General features: G+C 47.5%; 1 protein-coding gene across 4 annotated transcripts in view; it reads right to left on the bottom strand.

Moving 5' to 3' along the window:
• Positions 1–857: 857 nt before the first annotated feature.
• The window catches only part of CCM2 (CCM2 scaffold protein), a 277,985-nt gene continuing 256,811 nt past the window's right edge, over positions 858–22,031 (bottom strand). For all 4 annotated transcript variants that reach the window (XM_030196787.1, XM_030196760.1, XM_030196778.1 and 1 more), the window contains 2 exons: positions 10,574–10,712; positions 858–2,284 (listed from right to left, as the gene is read on the bottom strand). In XM_030196787.1, the coding sequence (XP_030052647.1) occupies positions 2,004–2,284; positions 10,574–10,712 (420 nt within the window). In that variant the 3' untranslated portion in view covers positions 858–2,003. The remainder of the gene's footprint in view (positions 2,285–10,573; positions 10,713–22,031) is intronic.

The raw sequence follows: 22,031 nt of genomic DNA, 5'->3' as shown, positions 1-22,031 counted from the left end.
GGTTTCTGCTGCTGTTAAATCTGGTTTTTGCCATTTTTCACCAGCTATGATCTGCGTAGCTACCTCAATTTTTCAAGATTACAATTACTTGTTCATGCTCTTCTGATTTCACATTTGGATTACTGTAATTCTGTTTATGTGGGTATACCTGGCTACCTGCAAAGGGTCTTCAAATCACTACACAATATTTCTGCAAAATTTCTTTGTAATGCTAAATAATTTGATCATGTGACTGAGTTTCATTAAACTACACTGGCAGCTGGTTACCTACCACATTCAGTTTAAAATCCTCTAACACAAAACTTATTACCATAATGGCTTTTGGGGTTTTTTTTATGCCTCTGTATACCACCATGCTTTGTTTTCCCTGCCCCCAAAAGGGATCATTTTGAGCCAGTCAGCTTTTTATTTTTTGCCTCCTGTGCCCTGTATCACCTCCTTTGCGTTTGCAGCAGAGATTTCATGTATTTAGGGCTGTTAAGACCCACTTTTTTCAATTAGCCTTTGGTTTGCAGACATTGGTGTGAGTAATTAACCTCCAAATTGTACTCTATTGTTTTACTGGGTTGTATGGCTCCAGTGTTTTGAAATCTCTCCTTTTTTAATTATGGACTTCTTTTCTTATATGTTTCTTATTTGTTGGTTCTATATAATGTACACCACACAAACCTGCTTGCCAGATTGAGCGGTATATCAAGTTGAACAGACAAGCAAATAGCTGTGCTTAAAAGACATTCATACCCAAATCCTTATATTCAAAAGGGCAAAGCAGTGCACAGGGTTCACTGTAGCTACCTACAGATACAAAATGCAGTCTGGAAATCAAGAAATCTAACCAGCAGAGAAGTAGTCCTAGTCAGATTTTATGTGGATGCAATATAAACCTCATTTCTTTAACATTTGATTGCTCCATCACTGAATCCAAGACAACATAGAATGTTTGTCAGGATACATAGCAAAAAATGATAAAAGTATTTAAAGCATAGATTTTCAAATCAGTAAGATATTTCGGGGTTGTCGTGCATATCTCAGAAGATAGATACCACTTGGCCTTCTTCGGCATACTACCTAAAACACATTGAAGACATGTAACTCTTAGGTACCCCCTCTTGCTGTGCTTTTTGTGCTCCTGCCAATTCTACCCCCCAAGCTTTGTTTTGTTGAATCTTTGCTTCAGCAAAGGCTGATCATTTTGAAGAACTACAGAATAAGTATTTAATAAAGGATAAGGTCCCCAGGGGACTCAGCACCAAAGAATTCCCTGCTACACAAGACCTGATGTAAAATTTGAGGCGAGACATTGAGGAATCAATCACAAAACACCATGAACATTCATCCTCTCTCACTAATGCTGGCATTTGTGGCTCTACTAATTGACCAGCAAACACAATCACATTCAAAGCTTTGACTGACACACTGCCATCACCCTTCAACAACACAGACTCTTACAATTAAATTATTCACATTTTGGTAAGCTTCATGAGCTTTTCTTTCTCTGTTTTTTTGTGAAAAAAGTCTGAGTTACAATAAGAATGTGCAAAAATGTAAACTGTTCACCAGATGCTTGTGAATTGCTGCTGTTATTTCTTCTACATAATGCACGTCTTTAGACCCTGCTCCCCTCAGTTCCCCAAGTGTAAATTTCCTCCCTGATACATGCCTACCTTCAGTTCACTGGCATGTCAACCAAGAAGTGTTTCTTCAGCATAAACCAGCAAAATAATAATAAACAAAAAGCAAAGCAAGTTCTGGAAACCTTCTGCTTGAAGGACTAGATTCGTTTACATTGCAATGCCATTTTTTCTAGCTCATTGTGAGCATTTACATATAGACATCTTTTCCTTCACAGTAAAAATCTCCCCAACAACTCTATGAATGGGGTATAAGTGCCAAGGAATCAACTGGAGAGAATGTAAAAAAATAAAAATCAGCATATTGGGAAAGGATGGGGGGTTGTATTTAACAAATTAAATCTTCTTCCTTCCATCCCTTCCCCTTAGCCCTCAGGAAGAATCCTGGTCCATGCAGCACCCAAGGGCTTCAATATCATTGCTGATATCCGAGATCATTCGATCCCACTCATCCCCCTCAGAAGGTACCGACTGGTCATCTGAGCCCCCTGTGGCTCCGTTGCCATTGGTTGTGGAGTCGGAGGTCATGCTCAAAGTCCGCCTGTATCTTCCAAAACTGTCTGTAATGATTCCTCGGCCATCCTTGACACCGATGGTTTCTAAGAAATTTTCAAAATGCTGGCTGTCTTTTTCTGGGATGAATGGTCTAAGGCCTTTCCAGAAGCAAAAGAAAAAAAAGAAAAGAATTATTAGGATTCTGTAATTTAAGAAAAAGACTAGTATCTTCTAGAGATGTATCCAACTGACTGGTTAAAATGGCCTCCCACATTCCCAAAAGTTTTTTGCCCTGCCCCACCGCCCCCCCCCCCCAAAAATTTCTCATCATTTCAAAGTAAAGCTGCTTCCTTGGTTTTAGCACTTCCCCCAAGTACAACTTATAATTTAGTCAGTGGATTTTATAGCCCATATAAATTTGCACAGGAATTTAATGGCAGTAAAGATGGCCATTTAGTTTTGCATAAGTATATAGATTTAAATCACACATTGGAAAAAAAATTAATGGTAGTTCAAGATATTTTTCTTTAAATGAAAGAAGCGAATAGGACCTTCAGAATTGGGTTGGCATAGAGATGTGTTTTTATTAGGGTCCTCTGTGCTTCCTTTATTTGTAGGCTTGTTTTGCTGTGTTCTGGACTGCCTCTCTTTGGCTGAAATATAACATATTTCCACTCTAGTTTTTATTTTTGAGCACCAAATAGCCATAAGTACATAAGTAATGCCACACTGGGAGAAGACTAAGGGTCCATCGAGCCCAGCATCCTGTCCATGACAGCGGCCAATCCAGGCCAAGGGCACCTGGCGAGCTTCCCAAACGTACAAACATTCTATACATGTTATTTCCGAAGGTAAAATTATGTATCATACCTGATAATTTTCTTTCCATTAATCATAGCTGATCAATCCATAGACTGGTGGGTTGTGTCCATCTACCAGCAGGTGGAGATAGAGAGCAAACTTTTGCCTCCCTATATGTGGTCATGTGCTGCCGGAAACTCCTCAGTATGTCGATATCAAAGCTCCATCCGCAGGACTCAGCACTTAGAGAATTACACCCACAAAGGGACACTCTGCCCAGCTCACCACCGCCGAAACGGGGGAGGGGAATTAACCCAGCTCATCCCCACACAAGTGGGGGAGGGGAATCCGTCCAGCTCATCCCCGCGGAGCGGGGGAGGGACACCACACCCGCCGATGCGGGGGGATCTGGCTTATCCTGCAACCGCAACCGCGGGAGGAGCTGACTGACCCTAACACCGCCGAAGCGGGAAGGGTACAAAGCTGCCCTACAGCCGCACGAAGCGGGAGGGAGTGCCGGCAGAATTTAAGCCTCAATCCAGCCCCGTAAAACGGAGGGGAGAGGAATGCAGCAGCTCACTGTAACATAAATTCGTCTCAACTCTTGAAGAATCCATTGAAAAACTTGAACACGAAGTCCTCCTGAACAGGAACTGAAGACTAAACTTGAACCTGAAATGCAACCAGAATATAAACAATACAGATATCTGGGAGGGGCTATGGATTGATCAGCTATGATTAATGGAAAGAAAATTATCAGGTATGATACATAATTTTACCTTCCATATCATCATGCTGATCAATCCATAGACTGGTGGGATGTACCGAAGCAGTACTCACCCAGGGCGGGACATTGAAATCCCTGACCTCAACACTGAAGCTCCAAACCGGGCCTCCACCCGTGCCGCCACAGTCAAGCGGTAATGCTTGGAGAATGTATGGGCCGATGCCCAAGTTGCCGCCTTGCATATCTCTTCCAAGGAGACGGAGCCGGCCTCTGCCATCGAGGCCGCCTGAGCTCTAGTGGAGTGAGCCTTCAGCTGGATAGGCGGCACCTTCCCCGCGGCCACATAAGCCGCTGCAATGGCTTCCTTGACCCATCTTGCCACTGTAGGCTTAGCAGCCTGCAGACCCTTACGAGGACCTGCAAACAGGACAAACAGATGATCCGACTTCCGGAAATCATTGGTCACTTCCAAATATCTGATGATGACTCGTCTCACATCCAGATATTTAAGAGCAGAGTATTCCTCTGGGTAGTCCTCCCTACGAAAGGAAGGGAGACAGAGTTGCTGATTCACATGGAAGCGAGAAACAATCTTGGGCAGGAAGGAAGGCACTGTGCGAATAGTCACTCCTGCCTCAGTGAACTGCAGAAAAGGCTCTCGACATGAGAGTGCCTGGAGCTCGGAAACTCTTCTGGCTGAAGTGATAGCCACCAAAAAGACTGCTTTCAACGTCAGGTCTTTCAGAGATGCCCTCGACAAGGGTTCAAAAGGCGGCTTCTGTAATGCTCTTAGCACCAGGTTGAGATTCCACGCAGGCACCACCGAGTGCAGAGGAGGGCGCAGGTGATTAACTCCCTTGAGAAAACGCACCACATCTGGCTGCGAAGCAAGGGAAGCACCCTTCAGGCGGCCCCTGAAGCAAGCCAGGGCCGCTACCTGGACTTTAAGGGAACTGAGCGACAGGCCTTTGTCCAGACCTTCTTGCAGGAACGCCAACACTGAAGAAATTGGAGCAGTGAATAGAGAACATGAGCCTGCTTCACACCACGCTGCAAAGGTACGCCAAACCCTGGCGTAAGCAGTAGAAGTAGAGCGCTTCCTCGCTCTCAGCATAGTGGCGATGACCTTGTCTGAGAAGCCCTTCTTCCTCAGACGCTGCCGCTCAATAGCCAGGCCGTAAGACCAAAGGGGGAGGGATCCTCCATCACCACGGGACCCTGATGTAACAGACCCTGCTCCACTGGCAGCCGCGGAGGATCGTCGACTGAGAGCCTGATCAAGTCCGCATACCAGGGACGTCTGGGCCAATCCGGACCCACCAGGATTATCCGGCCCGGATGCTTTGCCACCCGGTCTAGCACCCTGCCCAACATGGGCCACGGCGGGAACACATAGAGGAGCTCTTGTGTCGGCCACTGTTGGAGAAGAGCATCTACTCCCAGGGATCGAGGGTTCCGTCCTCTGCTGAAAAAGCGCGGCACTTGGCAATTGGCCGATGACGCCATCAGATCTAGGCTCGGCTGGCCCCAGCGCTTCGTGATGCCCAAGAACGCCTGTTAAGATAGCTGCCACTCTCCGGGCTCCAAGGTATGGCGACTGAGAAAGTCCGCCTTGACATTCATGACTCCGGCAATGTGGGCCGCTGACAGCTGTTCCAGGTTCGCTTCCGCCCACTGGCATAGATTCATGGCCTCCTTGGCTAGGGGGCGCTCTTGGTACCTCCCTGGCGGTTGACATAGGCCACAGCCGTGGCATTGTCCGACAGGACCCGTACTGGCTTCAACGCCAGTACCGGGATGAACTCCAACAGCGCCAACCGAATGGCTCTGAGTTCCAGGAGGTTGATAGACCACTTTGCCTCTGCAGGAGACCAGAGCCCCTGCGCTGTCCTTCCCAAGCAGTGGGCTCCCCAGCCCAACAAAGAGGCGTCCGTCGTGACGACAATCCACTCCGGGGTCACCAGAGGCATTCCTGCAGACAACTTGTCTGTCTGCGTCCACCAGCTCAGCGCCTTGCGCACTGCTGGGTCCAAGGGAAGGCGCACAGCATAATCCTCCGACATCGGAGTCCAGCGCTGCAGCAGAGAGTGTTGTAGTGGTCTCATATGAGCCCTGGCCCAGGGCACTACTTCCATCGTGGCCGTCATAGAGCCCAACAGCTGCACATGGTCCCAAGCCCGAAGAGGAGAGGCTACTAGGAACTGGTCCACCTGAGCCTGAAGCTTGACAATCCGATTGTCTGGCAGGAACACTCTGCCCACTTGGGTGTCGAATCGAACTCCCAGATACTCCAGGGACTGAGTTGGGCGCAGCTGGCTTTTCTCCCAGTTGATGATCCACCCCAGGGAGATCAAAAGAGCAACCACCCGGTTCACAGCTTTGCCGCACTCTGCATAAGAGGGGGCTCGGATCAACCAGTCGTCCAGATAAGGATGGACTTGTACTCCTTCCTTCCTCAGGAAGGCCGCGATGACCACCATTACTTTGGAGAAGGTCCACGGAGCAGTAGCCAACCCGAACGGGAGGGCTCTGAACTGGAAGTGTCGGCCCAGTACTGCAAAACGCAGAAAGCGTTGATGAGGAGGCCAGATGGGAATATGCAAGTACGCTTCCTTGATGTCCAAGGATGCCAGGTACTCCCCTGCCTTCACTGCCGCTATAACAGAGCGGAGAGTCTCCATGCGAAAGTGCCGAACTTTCAAGGCCCGATTGACCCCTTTGAGGTCGAGGATAGGCCGTACAGAACCTCCTTTCTTTGGTACCACAAAGTAAATGGAGTAACGTCCCTTGCCAAGCTGATTTTCTGGCACCGGAACGACCGCACCCAGGCGGATCAGATTGTCCAAGGTCTGCTGCACTGCCACAGCTTTGACCGGAGACTTGCAGGGAGAGAGTACAAACCCGTCTCTTAAGGGTCGGCAGAACTCTAGCTTGTAGCCGTCTCTGATGACTTCCAGCACCCAAGCGTCTGAAGTTATTGTGGTCCACTCGCCCAGAAACGAGGACAGCCGTCCTCCAATCTGCACTGGGGGGTGGACCAAGGCCCCGTCATTGGGTACGAGACCCTGGGGGAGGACCGGAGGGTGCACCTCCGGGACGGCGGTCTCTGCGAAAGGAATGCTGCTTGGGGGAGAAGTTCCTCTTGAAGGAAGAGGAGGCAGAAGAGCCCGACCTGCCCGGGCGGTACCGACGGGCTTCCTGAAACCGTCCTCTGGAGGTACCGGGGCGAGTACTAGCCCGAGCCCTGACCTCTGGTAACTTCTTGCCCTTAGACGTGCCGAGATCGGTCACGATTTTGTCCAGCTCGACCCCAAAGAGCAGCTTGCCTTTAAAAGGCAATTTAGCCAGGCGGGATTTAGAGGCGTGCTCAGCAGACCAATGCTTCAGCCAAAGCCACCGCCGCGCAGAGATTGTCTGAGCCATGCCTTTAGCTGAGGCCCTCAAGACATCATACAGCAAGTCTGCCAAATAGGCCAAGCCCGATTCCAGGGCCAGCCAATCAGCCCTCAAGGAATGATCCGAGGGGGAAGCCCGCTGCACCATAGTCAGGTACGCCCTGGCCACATAGGAGCCGCAAACTGAGGCCTGCAAACTTAAAGCAGCCGCCTCAAAGGACGACCTTAAGGCCACCTCCAATCTTCTGTCTTGGGCGTTCTTTAGGGCCGTGCCACCTTCCACCGGCAACGCCGTTTTCTTAGTCACCGCAGTGATTAAAGAATCCACGGTAGGCCACAGATAGGCCTCACGTTCACTTTCAGGCAAAGGATAGAGGCGGGACATAGCCCTAGCCACTTTAAGGCTCGCTTCCGGGACATCCCATTGAGCCGAAATTAAGGTGTGCATAGCATCATGCACGTGGAAGGTTCTAGGCGGGCGCTTCGTCCCCAGCATAATGACAGAACCAACAGGGGCTGAGGGAGAGACGTCCTCCGGAGAGGAAATCTTCAAAATGCCCATGGCCTGCACTAACAGTTTGGGCAAATCCTCTGAGCTAAAGAGCCGCGCTGCAGAGGGGTCATCCGCTCCATCCGAGCGGGGATCCGTCTCCTCCAAGGAATCCGCAAAGGACCGTTGGGAGAACTCAGAAACGCTGCCCTCATCTACATCGGAGGAGACAAGTCCTCCAAGGCCTGGGAATCAACCCGAGGGCGTTTACCTCCGGGGGCCTCAACCTCTTTACCAGACGAGGGAGCAGGGGCAGCGTTTTGCATAAGGAAGGCCTGATGCAGCAGCAAAACAAACTCGGGGGAGAAACCCCCCAGACTGTGCACTTCCGCAGCCTGGGCTACAGCCCTAGACGCACCCTCAACCGGCGCTCGCAAGAGCGGGGGAGAGACATGCTGCGCATCCAAAATGGCGTCCGGCTCGACACTCCGTGAAGGAGCCGCGCGGGAATAACGGCGCTTAAGTTTAGCCGCTTTTGTGCCGTCGCCCAAATTAAGGGCGTTCATGGCATTAACGTATCCCACCTCAAGGGCGGCCCAAGAAGAAGCCGTCCGAGCCGCGTGGCCGGCCAAGATGGCGGAGGCGAGCAGCGGGGGATGGGCGTTTATGGCGGGAAAAACCGCCACACCGGAGGAAGGACCGGGACACTCATCGGTCACGAAACTGTCACCCAACAAGGGCGAATCAGACTTTAAGACCCCCGCATCCCCTCTAGAAGCGCACAAGCGATCCGGGGAGCGACTCTTTGCGCCCTCGCCCTCCGACGCCATAGGCCACGTGGAGATCAATCGGGGAACCCCCTGCCCGCTATAAAAAGGTAAAAATTACCTGCTTTCCGCTCCTAGCTGTAACGACCTGGTGTCCCAGTGAGTAGCTGCAATAAACGTTTAAATAAACGTCGAAATAAACGCCTTTAAGGACATTCAAAATTTTTTTTTTTTTTTTAACGGAGCCAGCGGGAGGGGGGAGAAAAGGAGGGACCTGGCGCCACCAGGTTTGCACTTGCTCAAGAAGAGCCCTCAACCCCAGGCACTCAACAAAACCTAAAAATTAGGCTTGGAGGCCTAGCCAGAGCTGCTGCTGTGTGTGACCACCACCTGCTGAGATAGAGAACATACTGAGGAGTTTCCGGCAGCACATGACCACATATAGGGAGGCAAAAGTTTGCTCTCTATCTCCACCTGCTGGTAGATGGACACAACCCACCAGTCTATGGATTGATCAGCATGATGATATGGAAATTGTGGATTTTTCCCAAGTCCATTTAGTAGTGATTTATGGACTTGTCCTTTAGGAAACCGTCTAACCCCTTTTTAAACTCTGCTAAGCTAACCGCCTTCACCACGTTCTCTGGCAACGAATTCCAGAGTTTATGTGTTGAATGAAGAAAGATTTTCTCCGATTTGTTTTAAATTTACTACACTGTAGTTTCATCGCATGCCCCCTAGTCCTAGTATTTTTGGAAAGCATGAACAGACGCTTCACATCCACCTGTTCCACTCCACTCATTATTTTATATACCTCTATCATGTCTCCCCCTCAGCCGTCTCTTCTCCAAGCTGAAAAGTCCTGGCTTCCTTAGTCTTTCTTCATAAGGAAGTCGTCCCATCCCCGCTATCATTTTAGTCGCCCTTCGCTGCACCTTTTCCAATTCTACTATATCTTTCTTGAGATGCGGCGATCAGAATTGAACACAATACTCAAGGTGCGGTCGCACTACGGAGCGATACAACGGCATTATAACATCCTCACACCTGTTTTCCATACCTTTCCTAATAATACCCAACATTCTATTCGCTTTCCTAGCCGCAGCAGCTCACTGAACAGAAGGTTTCAGTGTATTATCGACGACGGCACCCAGATCCCTTTCTTGGTCCGTAACTCCTAACGTGGAACCTTGCATGATGTAGCTATAATGCGGGTTCTTTTTTCCCACATGCATCACCTTGAACTTGCTCACATTAAACGTCATCTGCCATTTAGCCGCCCAGTCTCGTAAGGGCCTTCTGTAATTTTTCACAATCCTGTCGCGAGTTAACAACTTTGAATAACTTTGTGTCATCAGCAAATTTAATTACCTCGTTAGTTACTCCCATCCAAGTTTGGGGCATTTACTCCACAATTGGGGCAAACCAGCCACAATTTTCTGGTTAATCCTTAGAGACAACTTTCTGGTGAAACACAATGTCTGGGGGTCTTTAGCTACTGGCCTTTATCTTTGTGCAAGCAGTGGATTATTGCAGTCATTTTGCTAATTATTTTTTGGTTTACCACTATATTTTGTGTGTGCCATAGCTATACTTACTACATTTCCCATGTGTTTGTCAATGGCATTAAACAGACTTGTATTACCATCATAAGTGTTATGATTATAAATATACATAGTTTACATGCTTCTATGGCTATGCAGCCCTTTGAAACCCTTCTTATCTTTAAATTAATAGACCTCAGATAATATGTGGTATGAGTACATCTGTTTATTTCAGTCATTCATAACTATTAAACAGTGTGGCTTCAGCTCGTTTTGGTCCCTAAAATCAAATTGTAGTGAACTGCTCATCAGTTGAATTACAGACATACTCCAATCTTAAGGATTTTAGGAAAAGTTGGAAAACATTTTTTGTTGAAGTATTTACAGAAGACTACTAAGGATTATATAGTTAGTATGTCCTTAGTTTTGGAAGTGGTCACTGTACTATATTGTAGGTCGGAGATATGTATTGATTTTTAAGATGTTAGCAACTCAACAAAATTTAATGTATTATTTACAGACCAAGTACTTAAGACACAGCAGATTATGAGTTCAGGAAGTCCTTTTAACAATTGTCTTGTACTGTAAAATGTATTGTGTATGCTGTAAACCACTCTGAATTTTAAGATGTGTGGTATAAAAATGTTTTTTCGAACTTTGCAAAATGTATTCTCTAAGCATTTTGAGTAACAGTTCCATAACACTGGAAAGCCTAGTGCTCACCTAGTAAGAGGAATTTCCTGCCATCACCATAGAGCTGCCTTAGATTGATGCAGAATTCATGTACAGAAGCCCCATTGCGATACTCATGAAGTAACATTGCAAACTGCTGGATCTCTTGCGAAGAAAGCTTTGTTCTCAACTAGAGATAAAAATGTACATACACATGAATATTGTAACATACATTCTATTTCTGAAGGAAGTCTACCACAGCTGTGATTGTCAAAGCACTAACTTCAAGTCTAGTATCCCTAAGTCAAACAAATTTCAACCGACTACCCTCCCGAGCTCTGATCAGCAGAGATTTTGAAATGGATATTCAAAAAAAAAAAAAGACATTCTAATAATATAGAAAATACAATTACTTTTTCTACCTCTGGTTATTTTTTTTTCTAATTGTGTTGGTTTTTGTTTTCTTCCATCTTAGCTCTTTGTGCCATTTTTCTCTCTCTTCCTTTCAGCTTTCTTCAATTTATTCTTCTGCCTCTGTCCAGATTTAATTCATTCTTACTACCCAGTCTTCAATTTTCCGCTTTAAACTGCATCTATCTACAGATTTCCATCTCTTTCCTTTACCCTGGGCTCTCCTATCCCCCCCCCCCCCCTTCTTATTCCCAGGTTTTTCACTGGCTGTATTCTTTCTCTCTCCATCCTTCCATGCAGCATGTCCCCCCCCCCCCTTTCTCTCTATCATGCATCCAGCATGTCCTCTCTTTCTCTCCATTCAGCATGTCCCCTCTACCCCCACTCCTCCATCCAGCATGCCCCCTTCTCTCCTCACTCTTCCATCCACTGTCTTCCTGCCACCTAGTTCTCAGCCACGAAGACCCTCACAATCTTTCTTGACTGACAGGTCAGAACCAATCAGCACCAGTGGGAAAAATATCTTTGCAGTGCTTTTAGCCTTAAACAGGTCAGACAAACTGCTGGTCCACTCCTATAGTGGCTTGCACAGGTATTTTCTGAGTTTTATATATTGCATGGGTAGAAGTGACCATCACCCAATATGGTTTGATATAAAAAGTAAACAGACTAGACACACTAAGCACAGAGTCTTTGAATTCAAACATGGCAACTTTAATAAAATAGAAAACTACCTAAAGAAGGAACTGGCAGCGTGGGAGAAAAAGGAAGTGGAAGAACAGTGGGATAAATCAACAGATTTTTATGTACAGAAAGTAAAGAAACATAAGATGTAAAGGAAACCAATATGATTCTCCAAGGAGAGAGGTGTTCACAAGGTACAAAGGATCACAGAAAAGAATATCAAGTAACACAGAAAAACAAAGAAAGAAATCAGTAAGTAAAAGCATGGATTGATGATAAAAATATAGTTGAAGATGTAAGAGAGGTCATAAGGCTTTTTTTCAGAAATACAGGAATAAGGGGAAAGACAGAGGTGGAAATGTACCAAGGACTAATATGTGATGACAAGGACATAGCTGAAATGTTAAATCAAATACTTCTGTTCACAGTTTAGAGGAGAAAGCCCTGGAGAAGGACCACAGATAACTACCAATAGCACACGAGAATGGAGTAGATCTACATAGTTCATGGATGAATTTGAAAACTTGCAAAAGCTGAAAGTGGATAAAGCCATGGGACCAGATGAGATACATGTCACGATATAAAGGGAGCACAGAGAGGTTCTGGTGCATCTCCTAAATATGTGTTGAATAGATTCACTGGAGATGGGAGAAGCTCCGTGGAATTGGATACTGACCCTCTTCACAAAACCAGTAACAGAGAAGATGTGGGAAACTACAGGCTAGAAAGTAATTAAAACACTTCTGAAGAAAAAGATAATGAAGTACCTATTATCCGGGGGGTGGCAAAATCAAAGGCAACATAAATTTCTACCACATGCAGATTGTGCCAAACCAATCTGATGATTTCTTTGACCAGACAACTGGAGAACTATATCTAGGACACAGGTTGGATTTCAGCAAAGACAAATACAAATCCTCATAGGATACTCATGAATAAAATGAGTACCCTGGGGACCGCAGAGATGCCAAAGCTGGCTCATTCCAATGCTGGAGATTGAAGGTCAATGAGTAAGATCTTTCTCACGGGCCCCAGCCATGTCTAAAACTAGTCCTGGCAGATGCAAATTTCGAAAACAGACATATCCCAATCAATAAATAGAAAATAAAATTCTTTTTTCTACCTTTATTGTCTGGTCATTTCATTTTTCTTATTGTGTTGGTCCTAGTCTCTGATTTCTAATTTCCTCTTCTCTTAACTGTCTTGCCAGTCTCCTTGTCCATTTAGCACTTCTTTTCTCTCCATGTCCGCCATCCATCTTCTCTCTGCATCTCTATCTATGTGACCCAGCATCACACCTGTCTTCCCACCATGTTGATCATCTCCCATCTCTAACTCTATTCTTGCCCTGTCCAACATAACTCTTCTGTGTGCCGATTCCCACCCCATGCCAGCATTTCTCTCTTGCTTCCCTCCTGTCCAGCATATCTACTACTACTACTACTATTTAGCATTTCTATAGCGCTACAAGGCGTACGCAGCGCTGCACAAACATAGAAGAAAGACAGTCCCTGCTCACTACTACTACTATTATTTAGCATTTCTATAGCGCTACAAGGCGTACGCAGCGCTGCACAAACATAGAAGAAAGACAGTCCCTGCTCAAAGAGCTTACAATCTAATAGACAAAAAATAAATAAAGTAAGCAAATCAAATCAATTAATGTGAACGGGAAGGAAGAGAGGAGGGTAGGTGGAGGCAAGTGGTTACAAGTGGTTACTAGTCAAAAGCAATGTTAAAGAGGTGGGCTTTCAGTCTAGATTTAAAGGTGGCCAAGGATGGGGCAAGACGTAGGGGCTCAGGAAGTTTATTCCAGGCGTAGGGTGCAGCGAGACAGAAGGCGTGAAGTCTGGAGTTGGCAGTAGTAGAGAAGGGAACAGATAAGAAGGATTTATCCATGGAGCGGAGTGCACGGGAAGGGGTGTAGGGAAGGACGAGTGTGGAGAGATACTGGGGAGCAGCAGAGTGAGTACATTTATAGGTTAGTAGAAGAAGTTTGAACAGGATGCGAAAACGGATAGGGAGCCAGTGAAGGGTCTTGAGGAGAGGGGTAGTATGAGTAAAGTGACCCTGGCGGAAGACGAGATGGGCAGCAGAGTTTTGAACCGACTGGAGGGGGGAGAGGTGACTAAGTGGGAGGCCAGCAAGAAACAGATTGCAGTAGTCTAAACGAGAGGTGACAAGGGTGTAGATGAGGGTTTTGGTAGAGTGCTCGGAAAGAAAGGGGCGGATTTTACGGATGTTGTAAAGAAAGAAACGACAGGTCTTGGCAATCTGCTGGATATGAGCAGAGAAGGAGAGAGAAGAGTCAAAGATGACCCCAAGGTTTCGAGCTGAGGAGACAGGGAGAATGAGAGAGCCATCAACAGAAATAGAAAACGGGGGGAGCGGGGAGGTGGGTTTGGGGGGGAAAATGAGAAGCTCGGTTTTGGTCATATTTAATTTCAGGTGGCGTTGAGACATCCAGACAGCAATGTCAGACAAGCACGCTGAAACTTTGGTTTGGATGCAAGGTGAGATATCAGGGGTAGAAAGGTAGATTTGGGAGTCATCAGCATAGAGATGGTAGGAAAAGCCATGGGATGAGATTAATGAACCAAAGGGAAGAAGTGTAGATAGAAAAGAGGAGGGGACCAAGAACAGAACCCTGAGGTACGCCGACAGGCAGAGGGATAGAAGTAGAAGAGGATCCACCAGAGTGAACACTAAAGGTGCAGAGGGAGAGGTAGGAAGAGAACCAGGAAAGGACAGAGCCCTGGAATCCAAGTAAGGACAGGGTATCGAGAAGTATGCTGTGATCGACAGTGTCAAAAGCAGCGGAAAGAGCAAGAAGAATGAGGATGGAATATTGACCTCTGGATTTAGCCAGTAATAGGTCATTGGAGACTTTAGTAAGCGCAGTTTCGGTTGAGTGGAGAGGGCGAAAACCAGATTGTAGTGGGTCAAGAATAGCATGTGAGGAGAGAAAATCAAGGCAGCGGCGGTGAACAGCACGCTCAAGTAATTTGGAGAGAAAAGGAAGGAGGGAGATGGGTCGGTAATTAGAGGGACAAGTAGGGTCGAGTGAAGGCTTCTTAAGGAGAGGTGTGACCACAGCATGTTTAAAGGCAGCAGGGACAGTCGCAGTGGAAAGTGAGAGGTTGAGAATGTGACAGATAAAAGGAATAAGAGTAGGAGAGATGGCATTAAGAAGGTGGGTGGGAATGGGATCAGAGGAACAGGTGGTACATTTTGAGGAAGAAAGGAGAAGTGTAGTTTCCTCAATAGTAACTTCAGGAAAGGAGGAAAGGGAATGAGGGGAAGGAGAGAGAGGGGAACGGACTAGTGGAGGGAGAGGTGGTGAGGTAGAGAAAGCAAGGTTTATCTTTTGAACCTTGTTGTGAAAGAATTCAGCAAGGGTCTGAGGAGATAATGAAGAGGGAGTTGGGGGAGGGGGCACCTTGAGGAGAGAGTTCAATGTGGTGAAGAGAAGTCGAGGATTAGAGCCAAGAGAGTTGGTCAGTTGGATATAATAATCCTGTTTGGCACGTAAAAGAGCAGATTGGAAGGAGGTCAGCATGAACTTAAAGTGTAAGAAATCAGCAAGGGCCCGAGATTTCCACCAGAGGCGTTCGGCGGAGCGGGTACAGGAATGTAGGTAGCGGATATTAGAAGTCAGCCAAGGTTGGGGTTTTGTACGCCTTACAGGGCGGGTCATCAAAGGTGCAAGAGTGTCTAAGGCAGAGGATAGAGTATTGTTGTAAGAAGAAACAGCCTCGTTGACAGATGTGGATGTTGCCACAGTAGAGAGGAAGTTTGAAACATGGGAGGATAGAGATGAAGGGTCAAGATCATGAAGACTCCTAGATAAATTAGATAAGATAGGACGGGACTGGGAGGGAGGAGATTTAAGGGTGAAAGTTATAAGATGGTGATCAGAGGAGGGAAGATCAGAGGCAAGGAAACTAGAGGGTGAACAGTTGGAGGAGAAGATGAGATCAAGACAGTGACCATTTTGATGAGTGGAGGAGGTGGAGCATAGTTGGAGATTAAAGGAGAATGTTAAAGCGAGTAACTTGGAAATATAAGAGTTGGAAGGATCATTAGCAGGAATATTAAAGTCACCAAGGATGAGAGAGGGGGAGGAAGGATCATGGAAGAAGGCAAGCCAGGCGTCAAAGTCACTGAGAAAGGATGAAAGGGACTTATCAGGGGGACGATAAATGACCGCTATTCGAAGAGGCAGAGGAGAGAAAAGGCGGATAGAGTGGACTTCAAAGGAGGAAAAAAACAGTGAGATTGAGGTGGAAGAAGGGGTTGAAATCTGGAGGAGGGAGAGAGAAGTAGTCCAACACCGCCCCCACGGCCAGCAGGGCGAGGAGTATGTGAAAATAGATAACCGCCATGGCACAGGGCTGCGACTGAAGCAGAGTCATCAGGGCAGAGCCAGGTTTCTGTTATGGCGAGCAGATGGAGGTGACGCGAGATAAAGAGGTCCTGGATATAGGCCACCTCCCTCCCCCCCCCCCCCCCCCCCCGGGTCCAGCAAGTGTTCCTCTCTCTTCCCTCACTCCTGCCCTGTCTCTGGATTGCAGTGGCAGGGGGAGGATGCCAATGCATGAGATTGGGCCCTTAAGTGTGTGAGCTGGAGAAGGGACATTGCGTGTGTGTACACACACTGAATGCTCCTGACATGGCATGTCTGGGGCTGATCCCAAGGTAATAAACTTGATTAAAAATTGGCAGACACATAGCAGAGGGTAGTGGAAAAGGAAATTATAAAGTTGAGTAATGGAGTGCCTTGGGGACTGGCCCTGGGACTGATTCTGTTCACTTCTTTGGGAGTAATTTGCTCAGTTTTGGAGGCCATATCTTGGCAACGATACTGGAGGCAGCCCAGAGAAAATCAACCAAAATAGTAAGACTGCACCAGAAGACATGACGAGGCCCTCTGAAACAAAGCAGTGATATTTTCATTATTTAATAGAATATTTTACCTTGTTCTTTCCATTGTAATTCTGATATCTCCTATTATAAATATTTGTAACTTCTTTATTTATGTTTAGTTTGTGTTCTTTTTAACACTATTAAATGTTACTGTGTAAATCACCTAGATAGATAAGGTGGTATATCAAATAAAATTATTTGTTTGTCCTTGCAAAAGTCTGAATCCCTGTTTATTGTTTATTTGTAAGCCACATTGAATTTGAGTCTATTTCGAGCTAATGTGGGGTATAAATGTCATCCTATATAATAATTCTCACCTCCAACGTTCTAATGTGCCTGGGACCGTGGCTCCCTCGGAGGTGGTCTGCTAGGCAGCTTAGAATGCACTGACGTCAGTGATGTCACTGACAGCTGATTCCAAGGCAAGGAGAGGAGTAGGGAAACACACTCCTCCCCCTGCCTGGGAAACAGCTGTCAGTGCCCTCCCCTTGGCGCAACACCCAAGCCCCTGTCCTGCAAAACCGCGAGCCAGGCAGGGGGAGGAGTAGGGAAATACGTGGAGCGTGTTTCCCTACTCCTCCCCCTGCCTACCAATCAGCTCTCAGTGCCCCCCCTCGGCGCAGCACCCAAGCCCCTACCCCCCCAACGAATCACCCAAGACCCTCCCCCCGGCGCATCACCAAAGCCCCTACCCCCTCCCCCTCTCGGGCACATCAACTCCCTCGCCACCCGCAGCTGCTTCTCCTGTGGAGCAGCAGCGGCCGGTACAAAAAGAAAAAAGCCCAAAAAAGATTTTTAACCTGAAACGCGGCTCCGTAGACAGCCATCTGGCATTGGCTGTCGTCACTGCAGCCGCTCCTCCTCTCCCCTCCACGTCACTGCCCCTGCAGGAAGACCCCGGAGGGGTGCAGCGACGTCAGAGGGGGAGGAGGAGCGGCTGCAGAGATGGCAGCCAATGCCAGATGGCTGTCTACGGAGCCGTGTTTCAGGTTTAAAATCTTTTTTGGGCTTTTTTCTTTTTGTACCGGCCGCTTCAGCTCAACAGGAGACTCAGCAGCGGCTGGACAGCATTAGTACTGGCGGCTGCGGGTGGCGAGGGGGTTGATGCGCTGGGGGGGGGGGGGGGGGTAGGGGCTTGGGTGATGCGCCGAGGGGGGAGGGGAGGGTCGCTGGACATGGGTGGCTGCGGGGGGGGGGCAGGGAAGAGGGAGGTGGGGAGGGGGTCCTGAGACCAGATGGGTGGCTGCAGGGGAGGGCAGGGGGAGAGGAGGGTTGCTGGACATGGGTGGTTGCAGGGGGGGCAGGGGGAGAGGAGGGTCGCTGGACATGGGTGGCTGCAGGGGGGGCAGGGGGAGAGGAGAGTCGCTGGACATGGGTGGCTGCAGGGGGAGCAGGGGAGAGAGGAGAGTCGCTGGACATGGGTGGCTGCAGGGGGAGCAGGGGAGAGAGGAGGGCCGCTGCACATGCGTGGCTGCAGGGGCAGAGGAGGGTTGGTGGGGGGGGGGTCCTGAGATCAGAGGGGTGGCTGCAAGGGGGGGGGGCACGGGAGACAGGAGGGATGCTGCAGGGGGGGGGATTACCTTGCTAGCGCCCGTTTCATTGCCTACCGAAACGGGCCTTTTATACTAGTGAAGAAATAAAATTGAAACTGAGAGAAAAAAAAAAAAAAAAAAGATACTAGAAGTCTTAAATATGTATACTCTGAAGAACACAATAGCCATACTGGGTCAGACCAATGGTCCATCTAGCCCAATATCCTGTTTCCAACAGTGGCCTATCCAGGTCACAAATACCTGGCAGAAACCTAATTAGTGGCAATATTCCATGCTACTAATCCCAGGGCAAGTAGCAGCTTCCCCATGACTTTTCCTCTAGGAACTTGTCTAAACCTTTTTTAAACCCAGGTATGTTAACCGCTGTTATTACATCCTCTGGTAAAGCATTCCAGAGCTTAACTATTCATTGAGTGAAGGACAGGAAAGGTAAAGGAAATATCATACAGACCTTTAAATACCTGAAAGGTACTAGTGAAAAAATGAACATTTTCCAAAGGAGGGTAAGCTGTAGAAATCAGCAGCAAGATTGGCAAACATTTTTCATGGAAAGTGTGGTGGATGCAGTGGTGTGCTGGAGCAGGCTCTCACAGGCTCGCAAGAGCCGGTTGTTAAGTTTTTAAGAATTTTGGGAGCCGGTTGTTAAAGTAGGGCCCTCCATGGCTACTTTAACAACTGGCTCCCAAAATGTGGGCTTGGGCCCCCTGCTGAATTATCTTTTACTTTGCTGGTGGGGATGCTGAGCCCTGCCAGCCAAGTAAATAGACTACTGCTGCTCCCCGCTCCTTGTTTCCAGCTCTGGGCAGCAGGCTGGAACTTCTCGAGCACGTGAGAGAAGTTCCAGCATGCTGCTCAGAGCAAGACGTTGGGAGAGGTGGCAGTTCATTTATTGGCTGCCAGCACGAAGGGAGGGAGGAGAGGCAAGTGTTGCTCCACCCCCCCCCCCCCCCCCCCCCCCGGCCACCCCTGGCCCTTCCAACTGCAGAGCTGGCTACGTCTGGAGAAAGAGCCTGTTGTTAAAAATTTACCAGCACACCCCTGGGTGGATGCATGGAATGCCCTCCTAGGAATAAGTAGCCTAATGGTTAGTGCAGTGGGCTGAGAACCTGGGGAACTGTTTTCAATTCCCACTGAAGCTCCTTGTGACCCTGGGCAAGTCACTTAACCCTCCACTGTCCCAGATACAAAAAGCTTAGAGAAAGTACCTGCATAGCACTTGTTCCCTCTAAGCTGAGTGGGAGTATTCCATCTACAGTTCTACCACTAGGGGGTGGTGTTTCACTATCACATTTTCAATAGTAAGGGAAAGGCAAGCTCTGCCAGATGCCAGGGAACCTGTCTATCTCTAGCAAGTGAAAAGACAATATAGGAGCACCACCCCCACCGGCAGCAACACAGTTGGAACTCCTGCTCAGTGCTGCATAGTATATGTAAACTGCCTGGGTTGTACCACAGAAAGGTGGTTATATCAAGTTCACGGACCCCTTAAAAATGGTGGCATTCAAAATAGGCTGTGACAAAACATACTGGGTCCCTAAAGGGCAAGATGATGGAAACCAAGCATTGACTGCACTACAGTTTCTTGATTATATGCTGAAGTTTAGCATCTCTTTGCTTTAGAAACTATTAACTTCTTTTTGTGATGTTTTGTCCTTTAGAAAAATTTTTTTTGTTTTCTTGTAGGGGGGCGGGGATTGTATAACTAGGGTGGCGATAAAGGGGCCACAGAGGTATGAGCAGGCCAAAACTAGCAATTTCTGGTTTCACACATCTATCTGCAGTTGTACACCGACTGTTGTTCTGAGTAGGCATTTATTCTTTGAGTTTTCTTACAAAAAAAAAAAAAAATTCACCATTGGACTTTATTCCTTTTCATATTAATTCAGTGTTTTTGGTTTGCTTTTGTGTTTGCTTCAAGTTTATGTTTATTTAAAAGATTTGATAAACCGTTATGTCTGCAATAAAATAATACATATAAAATTAAAAGAAAGATGAAAGAAACTTCATAATTAATAGGAAAGAAAGCACTCAATCAATAAAAACAATATAAATAGTAAGTGCCATACTCGTGCATCCATAAACAGACCAGCCCAATATCATTCAGCAGAGGCTCCAAATGAGAGCGGAAAAAAATTGAGTTGTCAATAAAATTTTGAATTTAGATAAAGAGTTCTCTGATCGAATTGAAGGGGGAAGGTTATTCCAAGTTTTGGACAGGAAGGGGCACCTGAGTGAAGTGCTTTAAGCGAAAGCTGCATACCTGTAGAAGGTATTCTCCGAGGACAGCAGGTTCATTGTTCTCACATGTGGGTGACGTCCAACGGCAGCCCCAGGACTGGAGAATCTCCCTAGCAACAAAAGTTTGCTAGCCTCACGATTCCGTGCGCACTGCGCATGCGCGACCGTCTTCCCGCCCGAACGCAAGCGTGCTCGTCAGTCCAGTAAAAAGCAAAGAAAGGGAAGACAACTCTGAAGGGGAGGTGGGCAGGTTTGTGACAACAATCAGCCTGCTGTCCTCGGAGAATACCTTCTACAGGTATGTAGCTTTCGCTTTCTCCGAGGACAAGCAGGCTGCTTGTTCTCACATGTGGGGTATCCCTAGCCCCCAGGCTCACTCAAAACAACAAATATGGTCAATTAGGCCTCGCAATGGCGAGGACATAACTGAGATTGACCTACAACTTAACCAACTAACTGAGAGTGCAGCCTGGAACAGAATAAAATGGGCCTGGGGGGAGGAGTTGGATTCTAAACCCCAAACAGATTCTGTATGAGATATGAATGTGTGGACTGAAGACCACGTCACAGCCTTGCAAATCTCTTCAATAGTGGCTGACTTCAAGTGGGCCACTGACGCAGCCATGGCTCTAACATTATGAGCCGTGACATGACCCTCAAGAGTCAGCCCAGTCTGGGCATAAGTGAAGGAAATGCAATCTGCTAGCCAATTTGAAATGGTGCATTTCCCTACAGCCACACCCCTCTTGTTGGGATCAAAAGAAACAAACAATTGGGCAGACTGTCTGTGGGGGCTTGTCCGCTCCAGATAGAAGGCCAATGCTCGCTTGCAGTCCAATGTGTGGAGTTGACGTTCAGCAGGGCGTGTATGAGGACGAGGAAAGAATGTTAGCAAGACAATTGACTGGTTCAGATGGAACTCCGACACAACCTTCGGCAAGAACTTAGGGTGAGTGCGAAGGACTACTCTGTTATGATGAAATTTGGTGTATGAAGCATGGGCTACCAAGGCTTGAAGCTCACTGACTCCACGAGCTGAAGTAACTGCCACCAAGAAAATGACCTTCCAGGTCAAGTACTTCAGATGGCAAGAATTCAGTGGCTCAAAAGGAGGTTTCATCAGCTGGGTGAGAATGACACTGAGATCCCATGACACTGTAGGAGGTCTGATGGGGGGCTTTGAAAAAAGCAAACCTCTCATGAATCGAACAACTAAAGGCTGTCCTGAGATTGGCTTACCCTCTACACGGTAATGATAAGCACTAATTGCGCTAAGATGAACCCTTACAGAGTTGGTCTTGAGACCAGACAAGTGTAGAAGGTATTCAAGCAGGGTCTGTGTAGGACAAGAGCGAGGATCTAGGGCCTCGCTGTCACACCAAACGGCAAACCTCCTCCACAAAAAGAAATAACACTTCTTAGTGGAATCTTTTCTGAAAGTAAGCAAGATACAGGAGACACCCTCTGACAGACCCAAGGAGGCGAAGTCTATGCTCTCAACATCCAAGCCGTGAGGCCAGAGACTGGAGGTTGGGATGCAGAAGCGCCCCCTCGTTCTGAGTGATGAGAGTTGGAAAACACTCCAATCTCCACAGTTCTTTGGAGGACAACTCCAGAAGAAGAGGGAACCAGATCTGATGGGGCCAAAAAGGCGCAATCAGAATCATGGTTCCCTGATCTTGCTTGAGTTTCAGCAA

This window comes from Microcaecilia unicolor, chromosome 1 (genome assembly GCF_901765095.1).
Source record: "Microcaecilia unicolor chromosome 1, aMicUni1.1, whole genome shotgun sequence".
Lineage (NCBI taxonomy): Eukaryota > Metazoa > Chordata > Amphibia > Gymnophiona > Siphonopidae > Microcaecilia > Microcaecilia unicolor.
The sequence above is the reverse complement of the archived record's forward strand: the minus strand, read 5'-3'. Positions and strand labels throughout refer to the sequence as shown.